Genomic DNA, 20,958 nt, shown 5'->3' with positions numbered 1-20,958 from the left:
ATCATTACGACTATATATATATATATAATGACGCTCGGTGGTTGAGCGGTAGCGCTTCACGCTGTCGTATCACAAGTCCCTGGTTCGATCCTCGGGCCGGGCAAGGTTGACTCAACCTTTCATCCCTTCAGTGGGTCGACAAATTAGTACCAAGCATGCTTGGGAACTAAACACTGGGGGTTCCACGTTCGGCTGACCACCTGACCGGAACATCTGCCCCTGCATCCCAGAGCCCAAGGTCAAGAAAACTGAGCTGGGCTCAGTAGGCCTTGCCCTCTATGGGCTGTCGCGCCACTGAGTTTAGTTTAATATATATATAAATATTTTCTCTTTGTTACCCAATGTACAGATTGGCTATTGTGTAAAAATAAACAAAAATTGACCAATTGCAAGATATTCGATATGTAAAAGTTATTATTACTTATAATAACAATAATTATAAATTATAATAACTTTTTTTGTGACTTTGAATATTTTTTTTATACTAGATGACTTTAAATATTTGCTAAACTCATAAAAAAACTGAGCCGCTTTTCTTCTCTTCAGTCATAGGGATACAATTAGCTTTCGCTAAACTGAATTAAATACAGCAACAAAAAGATTTAGTTACTACGAAAGTAATTCAAAATTTAATGAAGTGAAATGCAATGCTCTTCTTCAGACAAATCAAATTCTTATGTTCTTTTTTATTTGATGATATTGAGGAGTTCAAATTCTTGTTATCACATTTTGACAAGTTCGATGCGTTATGGTTTTATCACAACTTAACGTCCTTGGATGAAAGTTTTTTTGAGTTGTTTAACCTTTTTTGCGGCTCTTTCTACATGGTTTTTCGTATTTAGTTTTAACGTATTAAATCCGATATTTTTAATACGTTATTACGACACGTGAATTTCAAATTTGTATCGAAGCGTTTGACTGGCAACGTCTCCGTTGTAAATCTCTATTGTTTCCTAATCATTTTTTAGCCATTGCCACTTGTTTTTTTTCCAAACTTTTTTTATTTGTTCTAATAGTGTTTATATGGTTTTATTACGACAAGCGTGTATTTCAAATTTATAGAATCACTTTTTAACAAGCTCAATTCGCTACGATTCTACTTTAAATCAACGTCGCTTATAGATAGTTTTTTTGGCAGTTACTGATTATTTCTTGATTATTTACGTCTGTTTTTTTTTTAAACTAAGATATTTTTAGTATAATGTTCCGGCTAACGTATTTCGTATTTTAGTAACCACTTTCTTACGCGCTTCACTCAAGATGATTGCTTTTTTAATCTATTTTCGATCACTGTTTCAACAGTTACTTTTTGTTTTTCCGGATCATTACGACATCATTTTTATACTCCCGATATTTTTAATATTAAGACACGTATGATTTAAAAATGTGAGAATACCGCTCACTTCAAAGTCGATTTATTGAATGCGTGAGTTTAACTGAGGAATTATTTTTAAGTTTGACTATTGATCTTTGAGAAAAAAAAGAGAATTTTTAGGGATAAAATTGTGAACTTTGCATATTTTAGATTTCTCAAAACCTATGTAAATTTCTGTAAAATGCAGTTGTTGTTGTTGTTCAAATACGTCGCACTAGAGCTGCACAATGGGCTATTGGCGACGGTCTGGGAAACACCCCTGAGGATGATCCGAAGACATGCCATCACAATTTTGATCCTCTGCAGAGGGGATGGCACCCCGCTTCGGTAGCCCGACGACCTGCACGCGAAGTCGAGCACTTTACGGTAGAATAGTTTAACGAGGACCAATATCGCACACCCTCGGTCCCTAAGCATGCTGATCCAAGTGGTCATCCACCCGCACACTGACCGTAGCCAGTGATGCTTGACTTCGGTGATCTGCTGGGAACCGTGTCTTAACAATCAGTCCACTGCTGAACTCGTAAACTGCAATGCCCTTTTTTGAGATGCGCACCTTTTTTAGAGAAGATATTGATTTCTTTTTCATTTTTATCACCCTGACCTTTTTAGGGTCTAGAATGAACTCTAAAATCTTTTTTACTAATAGTTACAAAAAAGGATAAATATTGAGATTAATAATATATTTTTAAAATTTCGCTTAATTGAATCACTAAGAAAATATACTTAGATGCCTGAAACCAGACTGTTACAATCTTCTTTCTAACCCTGGTGTTAAATTACTTCATAGACCAGGTTAACTTGAACAACCAAGTTTCTTTTATTTATTTTGTCTTTTCGGTTCTTTTAGTTTTTATTTGCCAACATACGTACTTAAGAAAACTTTTACGTCCGTAAAGAAAAAGTGTATCTCTAGACTCAAATTTCGCAACAATTAATTAATCTCTGAGGCAAATGTTCTTAGACTGGAGGATGTCTTATTTTAAAAGGTGACTTAAGCTACCTCAAATGATGATATTGCATAATCTGAAAATGATTATTGTTTTGCATTTGAAATTTATTTTCACATAATTTAAAAACATATAAATGACGATTAACAAGCTAAAGTATTCATAGATAAATTGATTTTATGTATGAAGCTAAGGAATCCAAATATATATACGTTAAATAATTCCAACGTATCAATGAAAGTTTTTACGTACAATAAACATTTTCGTCACCAAAACTGCAATAGAACAGTATATCCTGTAATGTAACTAATCCTACGATTATCCTACAACATAAATGAGCTTTGAACGAAAACCTGACGTTCTAAATTTAAGTGACACATTAACGAGTTAAATTTCTCCAGACTAATGTCGAAATAAAGTTTGCCAATTTTTTCCCAATTTTGTAATTTTTTTTTTCAAATTAGAAGAACAGATGCAATCAGGTACTAATCTCCAGTTATTTTCACTCAAGTGATTCAAGCATGTTACACTAACGTGTCTTTGAATAAAACTAGTTCAATCTACTTTAGAAAATTGATGAATATTGTATTGCACGAGACGTTATGAAGGAGTCAGTACGGCGAATCACATATATTTTGATTAAACCTTGTCAGCATATACTGTAAATGATCTAAAACTTTGTGATGGGGCTGCATCAAACTTGAGCCGAACCATTTTTCATTTTAACTGGTTTAATTCAATTTTGCTATTTATCGTACGCAAGGAAAATTTAGTTCAGTTATATTAGTTTTCAAATATTTAAATATAATTTTATTAAATACTAGCCGCTTAAGGCGGCCAGCTGTCCGCCACGCTAAAGGTTTCCACAAATAAAGTTTTTTAAAACATAGCAGGAAATCTGAAGATTAGTGGACAATTAAAGTGTTTCTGTCCTGCAATTTTGTCTTCATATCCAGTTCTGCTGCAGATGTGTTATAGCTCTTGAGGATGTTTGAAGATGTAACTTTGCTATGGTAACCTAACCTATAATATAACTATCAGGTGGAGACTTGTTTTTTTTTCTTANATATTTCAATTGTAAGGTTCGCATTAGCATACATTTATAAGAGTGGAGAAAAGTATATGCATTTTTTAATAGTTTCTTGAATATGGCTCTTTGAAGACGAAAAAGCATAGATTTTCTTACAAAATGACTGATAACTAAGAAACTAATCCAAATTTTTGAAAAAGAAAAAAAATACTTCTTCATTATGTGAAAACACAATTATGGGCCGAGTTTCGTGACCGGGCGAGGCTTCTGGGGCGATATATTGTGATTACAGACACACACACACACAGCCGCGTTTATTATTATGTATAGATGTATAGATGTATAGATAATAAGACTTATCCTCCTATAAAACTTGAACTCTATGCTATTAGTAATGGCATTTAAGCATAATTTAGCATATAAGAAGTTTATTATCCTTACAGACTCTAAACTATGTAGCATTTAATTTTCTGTAACATTTGTTTACCTCGATAAGTGATAATTTAGAAGGTATATAATTCTGATAAAAAATTTTTTTACGAAAAACTTTTAAAATTTGACTGCATTTAATTCCACACAGAGATCTGAATGATGATTGTTTCTTGAGTAGTTTTAAACAGCTCTCTTCAGTTAAGTGAAGCCAAAATGTATCGAAAAGGTATAAAAAAAAATAAAAAAACTGAAAAAATTATTTTCTAAAATTTTAACTTGGTAACAAATGTATGATCAAAATAACGCTGTGATAATCAAGATTTAAAAATATTTGCTTATAGTAAGTTCTTCTGGTGGTTCTTCTGGCCGTACTGTGGCCCTTAACCTCAATCGTTTGTTGTTTCACGTATTGCTAAGTTTCTTTTATTAATTTGCAAATGATTTTTTTTCTTTTCTAAGAGAATATTGTGATGTGGCTGAATCACACTTGCTCCAAATCGTTTTCCATTTTAGCTGGTTTAATTCAGTTTTCCTATTTATCGTTCGCAAGGAAAACTTAGTTCAGTTTTTTTAGTTTTGGTTTTTTAATCGCGGTGGTCTTTCCACCTATAAATTGATATTTTTAGTGAGCTTCTTATTTAACTGTTGGTTATGTATTCCTCGAAGGCTCTCTTAGCTTCACTTGAATATGCTTGGTCCGTGAACGTGAGATTTCCAAATTTTTGAAATTTTATTTTTAGCCTCCTTCTTCCACTGTGTGTCTATGTTTTATCTAAATATTTTTGGAAAGCTTCAAGTAACTTTAAAAGAAATATAACGTAGAAATCAATTCAGTTTTCTTTCCCTTTCGATTTTCCAAGTTAGTAAAATATAGTTCAAAATTTATACTCACAGTCTGGAACACAGCTCGTGCTTCCCCTTTTTTCATCCTGGCTATCATAATTTTTAGCAACAGGAGCATGTGTAGTGTTTGTAACAGCATCGTGGAACTTTTAATGAATTATCTCATACATAACTATACGAAAAAAAACCTGGTCAACCTGGAATTAATCCATCTAGTACGAAAGATTTTGGCAGTATTAATTTTTTTAAATTTAAATCCTTAAGTCCTCCTTAAAGAACTTTAAACGCAATGTAATTCTTAATTTAATGTTTATTTTGAACTCAATCACGTCTTAAATAACTTCCAATGAAAATGGACATAATCATCTAACACTGAACAATTATATGCTGTTGGTTCACAGGATGACAGCCTGAAATCCTCCTGCGTCATTTGGCACAATACTCTGCAAAATCTACTCTCTTTAGCAATTTTTTTCAAATCTGATGGACAGGTGCAATCAGGTATAAATTTCCAGTTCTGTTCTTCTAGGTTATCCAAGCATGTTATACTACCGTGTTTTCTAATAGATCTCGTACAATTTACTTTAGAGAATGGTGTAGCATCATGTTGCACAATCCTTATGAAGGATTCAATCTCAAAAAGCGCATACATTGCTCCTCTATAGAATACATCGCAAACGCATTTTGGGAGTGGTGACCAGGAAAAATTGTGAAGACATGTAATCTGAGGATTACCTTCGATGGCATATTTCTCATGGGAACAATAAATTCTGCAAGTATCTCCCCTTTTCTTTGAAACGCACTCATGAGATAATTTCAAAGGACTTTTTACTCTTACTGGTAGACAAGAACACTCTGGAAATGCAGTCCATTGATCGTTACCTAAACATGTTAAGACAGGTGATCCATGCATCTTTTCCCCATTCGCACAAATTACCTTACAGTTTTCCTGTTCAACTCTTGAGGAACAATATTCAGCTAAAATCAAGTACCGAGGAAGATTAGGTTTCAAACAAAGGGACAAACATTCAGGTATCGGTGACCATTTTCTATTAGCTTGGCACGTCAAAAAATGTGGTTCTAAAACTTCCCTGTGCCCTTTACAATAAATATTACACGTTTTTCCCTTATCCTTGGCGTTACACGTATCATTCGCATCCATATCCATGCTTAAAACTGGTTGTGGACACGTGCAGCTTGGAAATGAACTCCATTTGCTACCGTTTAAACATTCAATACTATTATTACCAACTATTTTCCCGCCCTGATTGCAACTGACAGTACATGTTTCATTTGCAAATTTATGAAGGCAACTTCCAAAATGCTCTAAGTATTCAGGAAGAGCCGGAGTTGGGCAAAATGAAGCACAATTCGGTAGTGATGACCATGTGCCGTTTTCTTGACATATTAAATGCTCTTTTCCAATTATTCGATTTCCTCCCCTACATTGGACACTACAATTTTCTCCCTTTTTCTTTCTCTCGCATGTCTCCTTCAACTGTAAACCACCAGTTAGAACTGGCGTCGAACAAGTGCACCCAGGCAAAGAACTCCATTTATTACCTTCCAAACATTTAATCCTATCGTCACCAACAATGATACCGTCGTGATTACATCTTAGGCCACATGTTTCGTTAATTATTTTCGAAGTGCAGTTTTCTTTCAATTTGAGGTATTTAGGAAGTGAAGGATATGGGCAAAATGAAGCACAACTTGGTAACGATGACCACTTTCTATTTTTTTGACATATTAAGTACTCTCGCCCAATAATTCTACCATTAATTTTGCAATGGATAGTGCATTTTTCTCCTCTTTCCTTTCTGTCGCATGTTTCATTACTTCTCAAATCATCCGTTAAAGTAGGAATGGGACATGTGCAACTAGGAAATGAAGTCCACTTGTTCCCGTCTAAACATTGAATCTGGTCATTTCCTGTCATTTTACCATTTTGATTGCATCTTACTCTACAAGTTTCATTCACAATTTTTGATGAACAAATATCAATCACACTTAAAAATTTAGGAAGAGTAGGGTCCGAACATATTAAAGAACATTTAGGTATGGAGGACCATGTGCTATTATCCAAACATGTTAAATAATCTTTTCCGATAATCCTTCTGTTTCCCTTACAATAAAGCTTACATGTTTCCCCATTTTTCCTATTATCGCATGTACCGTTAATCTCTAATTCATGAGTTAAAATGGGAACTGGACACGTGCAATTTGGCAATGGACTCCACATATTTTCATTTAAGCATTTAATATATTCTTCGCCGATAATTTTACCCTTCTGATTGCATCTTACACCGCATGTTTCGTTGACGATTTTTGATGTGCAATTTTCTTTAAATTCCAGATATTTAGGAAGTGTTGGATATGAGCAAATAGAGGCACAATCTGGTAGTGGTGACCATGTGCTGTTATCTAGACAAGTTAGAAATTCTTTTCCAATAAGTTTTGTTTTTCCCACACATCCAATCTTGCACTGTTCACTGCTCTTTTTAGAATCACAATTTTCTTTGGTTTCAATAAAAGTTGAATATAAATCTAGAGCCGGGCAAGTGCAATTTGGAAATTCGTTCCAGGCATGTTCCGACAAACATTCAATTTTATCATTTCCGAGAAGTTTTCTCTTTCCCTTACACTTCACTCTGCAGAATTCTCCAATTAGTTTTGAAACACAACTTTCATTGAAGGCTAAATAATCAGGAATATTAAGCTGTGAGCAGATTATTAAATCACACTTTGGCAACGATGACCATTCACCAGTTTGTAAGCATGTCAAGAAATCTCTCCCGATCATTTTGCTGTTTCTTTTGCAAGCTACTCGACAAATCTCGTCTCTTTTCTTTCTGTCACAGTTTTCTCTTTCCTCAAGACCCCCAGATAAATTTGGAGATGGGCACATACAATCTGGAAATGAGCTCCAGGTATTTTGGGATAAGCACACAACTGAATTGTTGCCTAGAATAGGCCCGTGATGCAGGCAACTTACTTCACATGCTTCACCTATAATTTTACTAGAACATATTTCTTGCAAAGCCAAATAGCTGGGGAGGAAAGGCACTGAGCATATCAAAGCACACTTTGGAGGCAGTGACCATTTGGTATTATTCAAGCAAGTTATAATTGAACTCCCAATCAATCTACTATTTTTTTACAACCAACTTCGCACGATCCTCCTCGTTTCTTGAAACTACATTTTTCTTTGGCTTCCATATCTGCAGATATATAAGGCGGAGGACACGTACAGTCAGGGAGTGGACTCCATTTTTTAGAGCCAATGCATTTGATACTCGAATGTCCAATAGTTTTTCCTTTTTCTTGGCAGTTTACGACACAGCGGTCACCCAAACTCTTAGATGAGCAGTTACCTTTAAAAACTAAATAAACTGGAAGAACAGGTTTGGTGCATTGTGCAATGCATTTTGCCTTCAAACTCCACCTTGTATTGTTTTTGCATTTTAAGAAAGGGTCACCTTTAAAGTTAAAGTTTGGTTTGCAACCTATTGTACAATTTTCACCTCCCCTTTTATTAATGCAGTTTTCCAGCACTACTAGATTTCTGAATAAACTAGGCTTTGGACATGTGCAAATTGGAAGAGAACTCCATGTTAGATTGTTTCGGCATTCAATAATATTATGACCAATTATTTTACCACCTTCTCTGCATGAGATCTCACATATTTCCCCAGAACGTTTAAGGTTGCAGTTCCCTTTCAGTTTTAATATACTACTATCTATATTCGGCTCAGGGCAATATAAAATAGGCTTGCATTTCGGCAAAGGTGACCAACTTGTATTATTTAAACATATAACCCTACTCCTACCATCTAATGTGAAATTTTCTGCGCATATCAATTGGCAGTCTGATCCAATTTTTCTAGAGCAGTTTCCTTTGAAATTTAAATTTTTTTTGTTAAGAATTAGTTTTGGGCACATCCTTTCTATACAAGGAGGAAACTGACTCCATCTATAATTCTTTTGACAGATGATAAAATCTTTCCCAGCACTAATTATTGGTGATTTGCAGTTTATTTTACAAATTTCATTGACTAGCTTTTTCGAACAATTATCAGCAATAACTATATAGTTACTAGGTTTAGGTTTATAACAAACTCTGTTTGAGCATGAGGGTAAAACCGTCCATAAACCTCCACGTAGACAACGAACAAAAATTTTATCCGGATCCTTTTGTTTTGTTTTACATTTCAAAAAGCATTTTTCACCTTCAGATTTATTAAAGCACGCCTCCCTAAATTTCAGTTCCTTATTCAACACAGGTAAAGAACAGAAGCAAGTGGGGAATTCAGACCATTTCGTATTGGAATAGCACTCAATAAAACGGTTATGTTTCCTTTCTCCACCATGTTTGCAGATTAATTCACATCGCTCATTGACACTTTTTGAAGAACAGTTTTCTTTCAACAATAAGTGACTAGGTAAAGAATGTTTAGGGCATAATTTCACTTTACATTGTGGTCCTTCCGACCATTTCGTGTCATTTTGACACAAAATTCTTTTTTTGCCTTCCAGCTTTAAATTATCCTGGCATTTAACAGAGCAAGTTTCTCCCGGAAACTTATATTTGCAGTTTCCAATAGTGTGCATTCCATACTTTAATATTGGGTTGGGGCAAGTACACAAAGGATACGATGTCCACATTAAAGGTTGCAAGCATCTTATGTAATTATCTGCAATAAACATTCCTCCTCTTTTGCAAATAAGCTTGCAAACATCACCAGGTGTTTTAGAAGTACAATCTTCGTCGAAAAGAAGGTAATTAGGAAGAAACGGCTTCAGACAGTGATTCATTCTACAAGTAGGAAAATTTCCCCAACGAAAATTGTCATCACACCTGACGGTATTGAAGGATAATGTTCGATGATTTCTTTGCAAGTAACTTTGCAAGTCTCTCCAGGTTGTTTTAAAGAACAATCTTCTAATGGCTGTAAATTATTTGGAAAAACTGGAGATGGGCAAGAGCAATTAGGAAAAACAGACCAAACAGTGAATGTCAAACAATTTTATTATCCTGTATAGTCATACCACCGTTGTAGCATTCAAGAGAACATGCATCTCCCACATTTTTAGTCGAGCAATCCTCTATGAATAACAAATTTTTAGGTAGCTTTGGAGGAAGACAAAATTGTTTTTGACATTTCGGAAATTCACTCCATTTTGTATCATTTTTACAATAAATACTATTTTTTCCATGTAGAATTAAATTCTTACCACAAGATAGGATGCATACGTCACCAGGCATTTTGAAGTCGCAATTTTCAATCGATTCAAGACCATTTCTTAGGAGCGGTATTGCGCATGTGCAACTTGGGTAAGATGTCCAATGCATGAAGTTTTTATTTTTTACACACGTTAGAGTCTTTAATCCAATAAAAGCAGCTCCTTCGCGACATTTTAGACTACAACTATAACCTAGTTGTTTTGCAGAGCAATCCTCATCACGAAAACTCAAATATTTTGGAAGCTTTGGTACTGGACATATCATTGCCTTACATTTCGGAGTAGATGTCCACTTCATGTTACTTTGACAAGTGATGAAACTTTTACCTATTAGCAGCGAAGACTTTTTACATTTTACGTGACATCTTTTTCCAACTCCAACATCATTACAATCAGTAACATTCTCTATAAAATCAGGCAGAAATGGAAAAAGGCACGAGCATTGAGGTAAACCTGTCCACAGAGTGCCACCAATACATTTTATATATCTAGAGCCGTGCAGTATACCGCCTCCTTTGCATTCGACTTGACACACTTTACCAGCAACTACGTCGGAGCAATCTCCATTAAATGAAAGCATTTTTGGGAGAATGTCTTTCGTGCAAGTTTTTCGCTCGCAAATTGGAAATGAACTCCATTCTGTGTTATTTTTACAAATTATGTAATGGTGTCTGTCAATAAAAAATTGCCTCTTAAAGGACACTAAACAAACTTCCCCCAGCTCTTTTTCTGAACAATTTTCTTTTAACGATAAATAAAAGGGTAAAATTGGAGGGGAACAAACATATTTTGGCGAAGATGACCACCTTAATGTTTCTGAGCAAAATAATTTATTTGATCCTACTAGTTTCCCACTATAACGGCATTCTACTAAGCAATATTCACCGGGCGATTTCAATACGCAATCTTCTTTTAAGAACAATGTTGGCGGTATATGTGGTTTTTGGCAAATGATTTTTGTACATATTGGAAAACTGCTCCATGTCATGTTACTTTGACATGTTATATACGGTTTTCCAGTCATCGCAGCGAATTTTTTACAAGCCAAAGAGCAATTATTGTTTGGTGTTATTCTAGAACAATCTCCTTTGAATATAAAATCATCAGAAATTTTTGGAGATGCGCATGTGCAATTGGGTAAATTTGACCAATACAATCCGTCAATACATTTTATTTTATCGTCTCTCACGAAGTATCCGCTCTCTTTGCATTTCAATTGGCAGTATTCATCAGATGATTTCGAAGTGCAATCTTCATTAAAAACTAAAGACTTGCCCAAATTTGGTTTTGGGCAAAACAGTTTTGTACATACGGGTAGAGGAGTCCATTTTAAATGATCTGAGCATGTTATATGAGCATTTTGATGTGACACATAGCCAGTTTGGCATTTTATGCTGCAATTTTCCCCAGGGAGTTTTAAATTACACGCTTCATTTAATAAAACGGGATCTATAAGGAAAGGGGATGGACAAGTGCAATTAGGAAATCTGTTCCATCTTTTTGAGTTTCGGCAAATCAAGACAAACTTTACATCTTTGCGGTATTTACAGCGTATAATGCAATGTGAACCTATTTCTGCACCATGACAGTTCATTGTAAACTCTAAGTGCTTTGGTAGTTTGGGTTGATCGCAATACATTTCGCCCCCCTGACATGGCTCAACTCTACTCCATAGTCCTGGAGGAAGACACGTAGTTGCATTCGGTCCAGTCATTTCAGCGGACGAATCACGACACATTATGTCGCAACTAATACCTCCATCAGAACTACACGCACCGATAATTTTTAGATTGCTTGGTGTAGGTGGTGGATACTTACATTTCATATTCAGTATCTTAAAAGGAGACTGTCTCTGAGAAAAACATCTCGGAACGTTTCGCCATTGACCTTTTCGACAGATGATAAAATGCAAATCAACCAAGGCAAACTGAGAAATGCATTTAACTTGGCATTTTTCACCATCTTTGAAATTGCATTTATCCACATATTTTATGAGCGAATTTGGGCTTTTCGAGTAACAATCCAATGATTTACTCTCCCTTTCTTTTGAGCAAGCTGGAAGGTGCACCCAGTTCAGTTTATTAGAACAATATACAGTATTATTTCCTAGTAATATTCCACGTCTACACTGAACTTGACAAAACGATCTTGGTGCTCGTTTGCAATCGCAAGTAAACGTCAAATGGCTGGGGAGACTTGGGCATTGATTAATTAATGAACAATGAAGCTTGCTGATCCATTTCCTCCTAAAGCATCGCAAAACGTGCAATCATTTAGGACCATAACCTTCTTTGCACCTCAGTAAACATACTGAGCCTTCCTTTGTTAAGCATCCACTTTGAAGAACGGCATTTTTATCAAATTTTGGCTCAAGACAGTTGGCGTATCGGATTTGATTATTCCAAAAGTTTAACTTCACCATTTCACAACTCGGTTTCCCAACTTCCAGATGATCCACACTGAACTTCCTTAATTAAAACAATTTTTTTGGAATACTCATACACTTGGCAACCAACCATGCAAGTTGCACTTTGGGAAACTTTACAAGTAGAGTTAATAAATACTATGTCATTGGGAATGTTTTCCATTGCACTTTGCATTCTTGCATTGCATGAAGGCAGAGGAGACCATTCAGCCGAAGAGAGGCAAGTTGTACTTTCCGATAAAAATTTCCCGTCAGGGCATCGAATCTAAAATTGAATTCATTTAATTACCATATCATCAAATTAAGCGTTTTTTTTAAAACTTAAATTGAAAATGTAATTTATGCTACAAGAGCTTGAATGGTTGAATTGCGCCAAACATAATAGTCTCTAGTAAATATTATAAGCTGATAGAACTAAGCGCCAACTAAGTCTTATGGATACGGAAAAATAAATAGGAAAGATCGCTTAGGAACCTCAGAACTGTCTGACATTATGTTTATTTAGTAGAGGTAAACCATAAAGGATATTTAAGTTAAAAAAACTGATCTAAAAAATGCTGTGTAGTCCGCAATCACAATTTTCTATATATATTTATTTAAAACTTTTGATCAAATTTCAAAACCAAAAATGTTTTTTTATAGTGCCTCAAATTAATATTTAATTTCGGTTACAAAGGCCAAAAATTTTATCAAAGGATGCCTAATTATTTAATAGCGAGGCCGAAAGAGAAAGAAAGATTAAAGTTTTGAAAATCTATCTTATTTGGTATGTCTATACCTTTCAATCTACATTGATAATTTCTGTCACCTTAAAAACTTCTATCACCGTAAAAAGTTTTTTCTCCTTTATTATTATTATAGCAACAAAATATTAGAAGAAAAAACGTGAACAATTTATTTTTGTGTAATTTAACATATAAGAGTTTTGCTATTTTTGGTAAAAAATCTACATTTAAAGTATTTTGAAGTATTAAAAAAATATATTTAAGTTTTTTTTTTAAGTTTTAAAACTCTGAATTTAGGTAGCTATAACCAATACAATATATTTTATTTTATAACCGTTGTTGAACAGCCGACCCTATTTTCTGGGCTTTTGACTACCAATGTTCTACTCCGTAGCCTTTTAATTTTGAACCCAATCCAGAACACAAGGGAACTCCTGGAATTCCACCAGGAAAAGCTCCAACATTTATCCTGACGGCAAGGGGACTCGAGCCTGTTGTCCACTGAAGTAACCACGTCTATCTCTGAGGTTATTTCACGTCAGCCCTGTGGCCTGTGAAAACTGTATGTGGAATTCGTAAGGACCAGCCATTTCTGGGATTCGAATCCGGTTCACCTCATTGGAAGGTGAGCGCTCTAACCCCTGTATTGATAATTTCAGTCGACTGAAAAGTTCTGATGGTCTTAAAAACTCGGGTCATTTCGAAACATTTTATCGTCTCAAGAACTTCAATTGCCTTAAAAATTTCTATCGCTTTGAAAACTTCTACGGTCTTAAGAACTTCTATCACCTTAAAGCTCTTATCGCTTTAAAATTTTTTATCGCCGTAAAACTTTTATCGTCTTAAAAACTTCAATCGCCTTAAAAACGTCTACCACTTTATAAACTTCTGCAGTCTTAAGAACTTCTATTACTTTAAATGCTCCTATCGCTTTAAAATTTTTTATAGCCTTAAGACTTTTATTGTTTTAAAAGCCATTATCACATTAAAAAAGCTCTTTCCCTTTAAAACCTTCCCTCATTTTTCACCAATACATTTTCAGTTTTGTAACTGTATTATCTGCTAACTACATACGAAAGTGATCAATAAACTTTAAAAAAATGTTATTTACAAACCTTACATGAAGTACCTCGTTCTCAGGAGCAATCAATGAGTTCAGCAAACTTCAATTCCGGACATTTCTTTCCCTTCCGAGCCACGCACTGGGGATACATATTTCCGTCTTCCACGCAAAACAGGGTTAAGGTACTGGTGCCACAACTTACTGAACAATCCGCTGATACAGTAGAGCATTGCCCAAACTTCAAAAAATTGTTCAAAATATCCGGGCAATGTGACTTAGTACCTGGAGGAGTTGTAGATGCCGATATCCTGATCCTAACGCAAGAAGACATCTCTTCAATATTGATTGGTAGATGTTTGCACCTTATCAGCTCCAGATTGGAAGATCTTACAATTTGGGGTGGACAACTTGGAGGAATCTCCCATTGTCCACTTTTTAAGCATCGGATGTAGGATTTCCACAGTTCCATGCGATTTCTTTTGCACGTGACTTCGCATACGTCTCCAAATTGGATGCCACATATTTTGCCAATGTTAATGTCTTTTCGTAAATCGGAGGGATGGCAGATAAGGCCTATAAATTGTGCTAAAAGGAAAACTGATTTTTAGAAAAATTTTCAGAGACGCATCACATTAGACAGGGTGATAAAAATGCATTCAAAGTCGAAGAGGTTTAAGAATTGCACAGCAACAATTTGATAAAAATGTCATCGTACGTCGTTACGAGTAGCAATTTTCCAAATCAGCGGCTTTTACGACCCGCTCTTTTGAAATACATTTTTAAAAAAAGAAAAAAATATGATTTGCAATACCCTATTATGGATATAAAAAAACTTTCTTCTATGACTAAAAAAAGAGTTCTGCAAGATTTGATAATTTTTTATTCTGCAGCAATGTGGGTGGAAATAGCTTGGATAATACTTGAAAATTGCCAATGTTTTTCAATTGCAAATAAATTGACTCTAGAGATAATCAGTTCAGTTTCAATTTTGATTGCCTTCAGTGCACCATCAAAATTGGTTCCAGATGAACCAAGGAAGGTGAAAAATACAAAAATATTAGTACTCTTATCTTAGTATTCTCTAGTATTATGTATTATGATTTTAGTTTTAAATATTATTTCAAATCGCCGGCTATAACCTTTATTTTAAAGTAATATTTCGTTATTTTCTTATTACGCGACATTTTATGATTAACAGATTCAAATCTGGATATCTAAACTGATCGAATGTTGTATGTACAATTCTTAATTAGCAAGTATGTAATATTTATTTAATTATATTGTCTCTAACTATGTCCTGTCTACAGATCAAAAAAAAAGGAATAGAAAATTGTAAATTACAGCTAAGACTAAGAACGAAATAAATATTCTCTTTGGAAATCAGAATAAAATAAGAATTTGGGTGAAGTTGCGATGATGGCCGAGCAAAATTATTAGGTTTAAATTTTTCTGCAAATAAAACCGGAAACTGAATTCATGAAACCTAACCTGTGTGCATAATCAAACAATTTGAGATATTTCAGCTGAATATTTTTATATGTGTCAAACTATTTATCGTTTAGAAGCAAATGTAATCCTTTTAACGTTTCTTTACGTAAGAAACGTAATTCTTTAGAAACGTTTGGATCGAGGGGGCTTATGAGCAAAGCAGGGGGGGGGGCAGAACTTTATAGTATAGTTCTGAAAAGAAAAAGCATTTTACTCACTACAAAATTGAAAAAGTATATAAAAATAGTACTCACGAAAATTTATCAGTGTCAAAATAACAACATAGCTCACTTTTTTTAACACACCAATCTAAATACCAAAAAAAAAAAAAAAAAAAAAAAAAAAAAAAAAAAAAAAAAAAAAAAAAAAAAAAANCAAAAAAAAAAAAAAAAAAAACAATTATGTAAGTCTATTATTAACACAATCCTTTTTTTTCAATGCTACTTTATCTTTACATTTTTAAAAGCTCTGAACCTTAGTCTTCAATTTTTTCTCGCTTATAAATTCAATAATTTATCTTAGATAACCGTTTTTATTTTAACGGCAGTGTTTTGTTGTTACCTTTGTGTTGTTTTTTATAATGGAAACTGCATTACTGTTTACTACATTGCTTACTATGAATTAATTGCTCATTTCCTAAAACAAAAGATAAGGAAAAATGAGCAAACTAAATTACGAGGTATAAGGTGAAGGCATACATTTTATTACTTTAGACTTGAGCACAGAGAAAAAACTTTTCTCATTCTTTTTAGGAAGTTTAAAATATAGTTAAATCGTCCTTACATATTAAATTTAAATTTTCAAAATGTTTTTCACTTTATGTTGAATTATCAGGTATTGCTAACCAGCATCAACATCGCATTTATGACATATTCAAATTTATTTTTTCGTCATACGTAAAAAAAGAAAAAGGAAAAGAAAAGAATTTTTTTTTAATTTAAAAAACTCTAGGTAAGAAAGGCGACCTTTCTAACCAAAAGTTTTAGACCTAGTAAAGACCTTTTTTGAGAAATTCTGATAAATAATGAATTTTCTGGTTTCTATTTTATTCTACCAAATCATTTTTTGCAGAATTGCACATCATAATATACTTTTTTGATATTGGTTATTTATTTAACAAATTTAAGACCAAAACTTAAAACGAATGGGATTTGTTGAGAATATACTCATCATTATATAGGAATATATCTTAATATTTAATTGCATTATTTTAGCATAAAAGCATTTAACATTTTACACTTCATATGCTTTATACTCAATGCTTTTACTCTATTTTGAGTGAATAATATAATTCAAATTATAGTACTGATGGTTACTATCACAAGGGAATGCATCCCAGGATTTAGTTGCATTATCTTAGCATAAAATGCAAAAGACTTTTCGTACTTAGTAAACTTTATACTCAAAGTTTTCATTTTACTTTGTTTGAATAATATAACTTGGGTAAAGGATTATAATTAGAAGCCTCTAGGTATGGCGATAATTTCAACTCAGTTTCGCTGAAACATCCTTTCTAGTTTCCTTCATATTTGAACTGGGAGCCCTTTTTCATTTGTATTGTTATTGGAAATTACATATTATTTTTAACATTTGCCCATAATAATTTATTTACTGCAATTAAATAATATAAATTTTAATAAAACAAAATATACTTTTTTAATAGCCATTGCTGTGGATCATTTTACAGATCTTTCTGTTTTATCACAAAAACTTTACAGACAATTAAAAAAATCTTTGATTTTGTTTACAAAGTTTCATTGCCAGCAGAAGAAACATAAATTTAAGTTCTACTTCGAAGGTCAAATTTTTTTTGTTTATTGCATTTTGAAAAAAACAAAACTGCTTTTACTTGTCAGCATTTATTAGCACCTGAGGCAATTGTAAGCAAGTATTTTCAAATTTGTTACCACAACAAAAAGTGAAAAATATACAAAATCATGTGAGTTAAAAGTGACATATTTTGCTCTTATTTGTAAAATTAAAGTTAAACTAGATCAGTAACGTAACTGTTACGGCTGCCACAAACATTATCCTAGAATGCGATTGTCACAAAAGTAATATTGCTTCTCCATGGCAACGTCTCCCAATTTTTTTCCGACTACGAAACCTTAAATAATCAAGCTTCTTCCTGAGGAACCCCGACGTTATAAGTTAAAAGTAAACAAAGACTAAAAAGGACAATATAAGACTTATTAAAAGACTACTTTATTTTTACTTTTAGACTTTTTTATACACTGCTCAAAACAATTAAAGGATATTGTAAGTCTGGAATAAAATAGCGATATAAACAGTTCCTTTTTTTTGCATAAAATTCAAGAAGAGAGTCACAAATGCAAATTTTTTTAATTTCCAAACTTCGCAGTATGCTAATTTTGAGTTGTGTTTGCTTTCCTTTTGTATCCAAATGCTCTATAAAGCGCATTTATTTTCTTCTGACAAACAAATGTCATTTTTATCTTATATAGCCTACTACATCTGCCGATAATGTGTCAATCATTCAAATAATTCTCCAGGTGCAAGATCAACCCACAACCTCAATATCCTTTAATTGTTTTGAGCAGTGTATTTAATAAGATGAATGAAACTTGAGCCAATCTTTAGCAAAGCTCCCAGCGCGAACGTATATCAATATTGCTAATTCTAAAACCGACTTTGCACAACAGTCTGAAAAATGAAATCATGCCATAGTTCAGAAGATCAAGGAGCTTGGTTTCCAATAGAATTAAATTATTTAACAATTAACTTTACAATCGAAAATGTATAATGCACCATGCTTAAATCAGTATGAAGCCATGCATTCATTCGGTTAAATTGGTACATTTATTATTTTTGAAGCTTGCTTTTTAATTTATTAACTATACTTTCTCTTATTTTAAAATTTTATTTATTATTAAAATTAATGTAAATCGCCATGGCTGGCATATTTTCGAATAAAAACTTGTCGTTGCAGTTATTTGGGCTATGTTATTGATTGAAAATGGATTCCCGGAACCAACGAAATATTTTGAAGATTTTTTTATTTTATTTATTTATTTATTTTTTTAGCCTGTTAAGCATAATTTTAAATTGAACTCTCACGCATACATTTACGTAAAAAAACAAGGACAGTCAATTATTTTTATTTTTAAAGTATATATTTTTTTTAAAAAAATTTCTCAATGTATTGTCGAAATTTGTAGAAAATTTTTGAATTATAAGTAAAGATTCTTTTTTTCCTCTCCACTCACAATATAACATTTTAAGTTTTAGTATCCACTCTCGTTTAGACGAAAGAAATCATTTGTGTCAAGAATTATTTATTTATCTAATTAGCTTACTATTTATGTGTGCTTTGTGAAGTTATTAGACATGGAAAGATAAGGATTGATCATGCATACTAAAATGATATTTTTCGTTCCAATAGGCAGAGCATAAGAAATACTAATTATGGATGCAGAGGAAGAACCAGAGGAAGAACTGTTGGGGTAAAATCCAATCGTATCGTTTAGAGATTTTAGGTAGGGAAATGTTCTTTTACCTTTTACTCCTCAACATAGACAGCGGGGTATTCTGAGCTCCCGACAACCAATGTGCTACGGACAATTTATACACAGCTAGGGATCTTTTTCTGATTATATTTTATTTGCGTTTTATTTAAGTCGTAATACTAAGCCTACTTTATACCCTTTTTCTAAATTATTACCTGTGTTAAATAAAAATTACCTAGTTAAAATTGGAAATTGTGGACTTGTTTATGAATGAAAACATCTCCCTCATAAATGTAATAAAAATTAATAAACAAAATAAGCGACAAAAATTCAATGCAGCTTCAGAATATACAATTGCTGCATAAATGAGATAAAAAAGTGCAAAACGATGTCAACTTTTGTATGATAAACCTACTCAGACTGAAAAATAATTCATAAAGTTACCGTACTGTATAGTGACGATTTTTCAAGTAAAAAATAAGTAAATAAATAAATCAGTTTAACTGTTGTATACGGTTTAAAAATAAAAAAAAACCTGATCAACGAGTAGATTTGTTTTAGCTTTTTTACCAAGTTTTGCAAGATTAGTCTGTTAGAGTATACTAACAGTGTAATACTATTCCAATTTGCTTCAGCATCTACTAAAGTGCTAAATTTGATATTGTTTCCGTTAAGTGGAACTAAAATATCGCAATGAAGTTTCAGAAATACAATAATATGATTCAATTAAGCATCAAAAATGGCATCAAATTTTATCAACAATGAATCATCAAGCTTCAAATTTAGTTCTAGATTATTAGTAGAGTTAACAATAATAGCTCAACCAAAACAAAAGAAAATTTAAATTTTTTCCCTTTTAACTATAGCAAGTTTGGATCTTGGATTAGCTTTATAAGATTTAAAATTCTAGGGAGATGCTTGTTTGAAATGCTAAGGCGATTTTTGTATTCTTAAATTGATAACGATGATTATGCAAACTATCTTACATGAAAACCTAAACATAGCATTTTTAGAGAGTTGCAGATGCGTTACATATTTCAATTTTCTAATATTTCCAATAAAACTTAAAAGTAAGGATTTTTAATAGAAATCAGAATCTAAGTGCGACAAAAAAGAAAAAAATATGACACACCCTACGCACATAATAAAAACAAAAAGAATTTATTAAAATTATTCACAAAACTCTTCCGAATTGACATAATTTTCGTCATTTTCATTTCAGCAGCTGTGATTAAATGAACATTGAATAGTATGAGCATGAAAATATTAAAAATGAAATAATGAAAAATTATAATTATAATAACATATAATCATTCACAAACAAAATGCTTTGTCTATAATCAAGTAACATTTTCATTAAAACTCTTGGATCGGGAAATTTTTTCCCGTCCTTCAATCTCCTTTTCCCCTTTTACTTATTTATATTTCAGTAGTATTTCGTTACGAAATTCGCAAAAAGGATCTTGACCTAAATCTGAAAATAAACAAATAAAAAAAGAATTAGAACAAAAAATTGAGAACACTTTTAAACTTTGTTTTTGATATCATCTCAACAATTAGAGAGATTTATTTCAACATTTGGTAACTATTTTAATTTATATCTATACATAATAATAAACGCGGCTGTGTGTGTGTGTGTCTGTAATCACAATATATCGCCCCAGAAGCCTCGCCCGGTCACGAAACTCGGCCCATAATTGTGTTTTCACATAATGAAGAAGTATTTTTTTTCTTTTTCAAAAATTTTGATTAGTTATTTAGCTATCAGTCATTTTGTAAGTCTATGCTTTTCGTCTGCTTTTTCGTCTTCAAAGAGCCATATTCAAAAAACTATTAAAAAATGCATATACTTTTCCCCACTCTTATAAATGTATGCTAATGCGAACCTCACAATTGAAATATTAATTTTCGACAAC

General features: G+C 32.9%; 3 protein-coding genes across 3 annotated transcripts; all 3 read right to left on the bottom strand.

The window, feature by feature from the left end:
- Positions 1 to 4,955: 4,955 nt before the first annotated feature.
- Positions 4,956 to 7,538, bottom strand: LOC139427110 (complement factor H-like). The gene has a single exon (XM_071187781.1). The coding sequence runs from the start codon at positions 7,536 to 7,538 to the stop codon at positions 4,956 to 4,958; it is 2,583 nt and encodes an 860-aa protein (XP_071043882.1).
- Positions 7,539 to 7,771: 233 nt separating this feature from the next.
- On the bottom strand, positions 7,772 to 9,445 carry LOC139427108 (P-selectin-like). Its single transcript, XM_071187778.1, has one exon. It carries the CDS (start codon positions 9,443 to 9,445, stop codon positions 7,772 to 7,774), a length of 1,674 nt encoding a protein of 557 aa, XP_071043879.1.
- A 202-nt stretch (positions 9,446 to 9,647) lies between these two features.
- Positions 9,648 to 14,556, bottom strand: LOC139427104 (P-selectin-like). The gene is made up of 3 exons (XM_071187774.1): positions 14,290 to 14,556; positions 12,318 to 12,564; positions 9,648 to 11,929 (listed from the first exon to the last, which is right to left on the bottom strand). Exons 1-3 carry the CDS (start codon positions 14,554 to 14,556, stop codon positions 9,648 to 9,650), a joined length of 2,796 nt encoding a protein of 931 aa, XP_071043875.1.
- Between the last annotated feature and the right edge of the window lie 6,402 nt (positions 14,557 to 20,958).

The sequence above is a fragment of the Parasteatoda tepidariorum genome, chromosome 2 (genome assembly GCF_043381705.1).
Source record: "Parasteatoda tepidariorum isolate YZ-2023 chromosome 2, CAS_Ptep_4.0, whole genome shotgun sequence".
Taxonomy (NCBI): Eukaryota; Metazoa; Arthropoda; class Arachnida; order Araneae; family Theridiidae; genus Parasteatoda; species Parasteatoda tepidariorum.
Note: the sequence above shows the minus strand (reverse complement) of the source record. Positions and strands in the feature narration are given on the sequence as shown.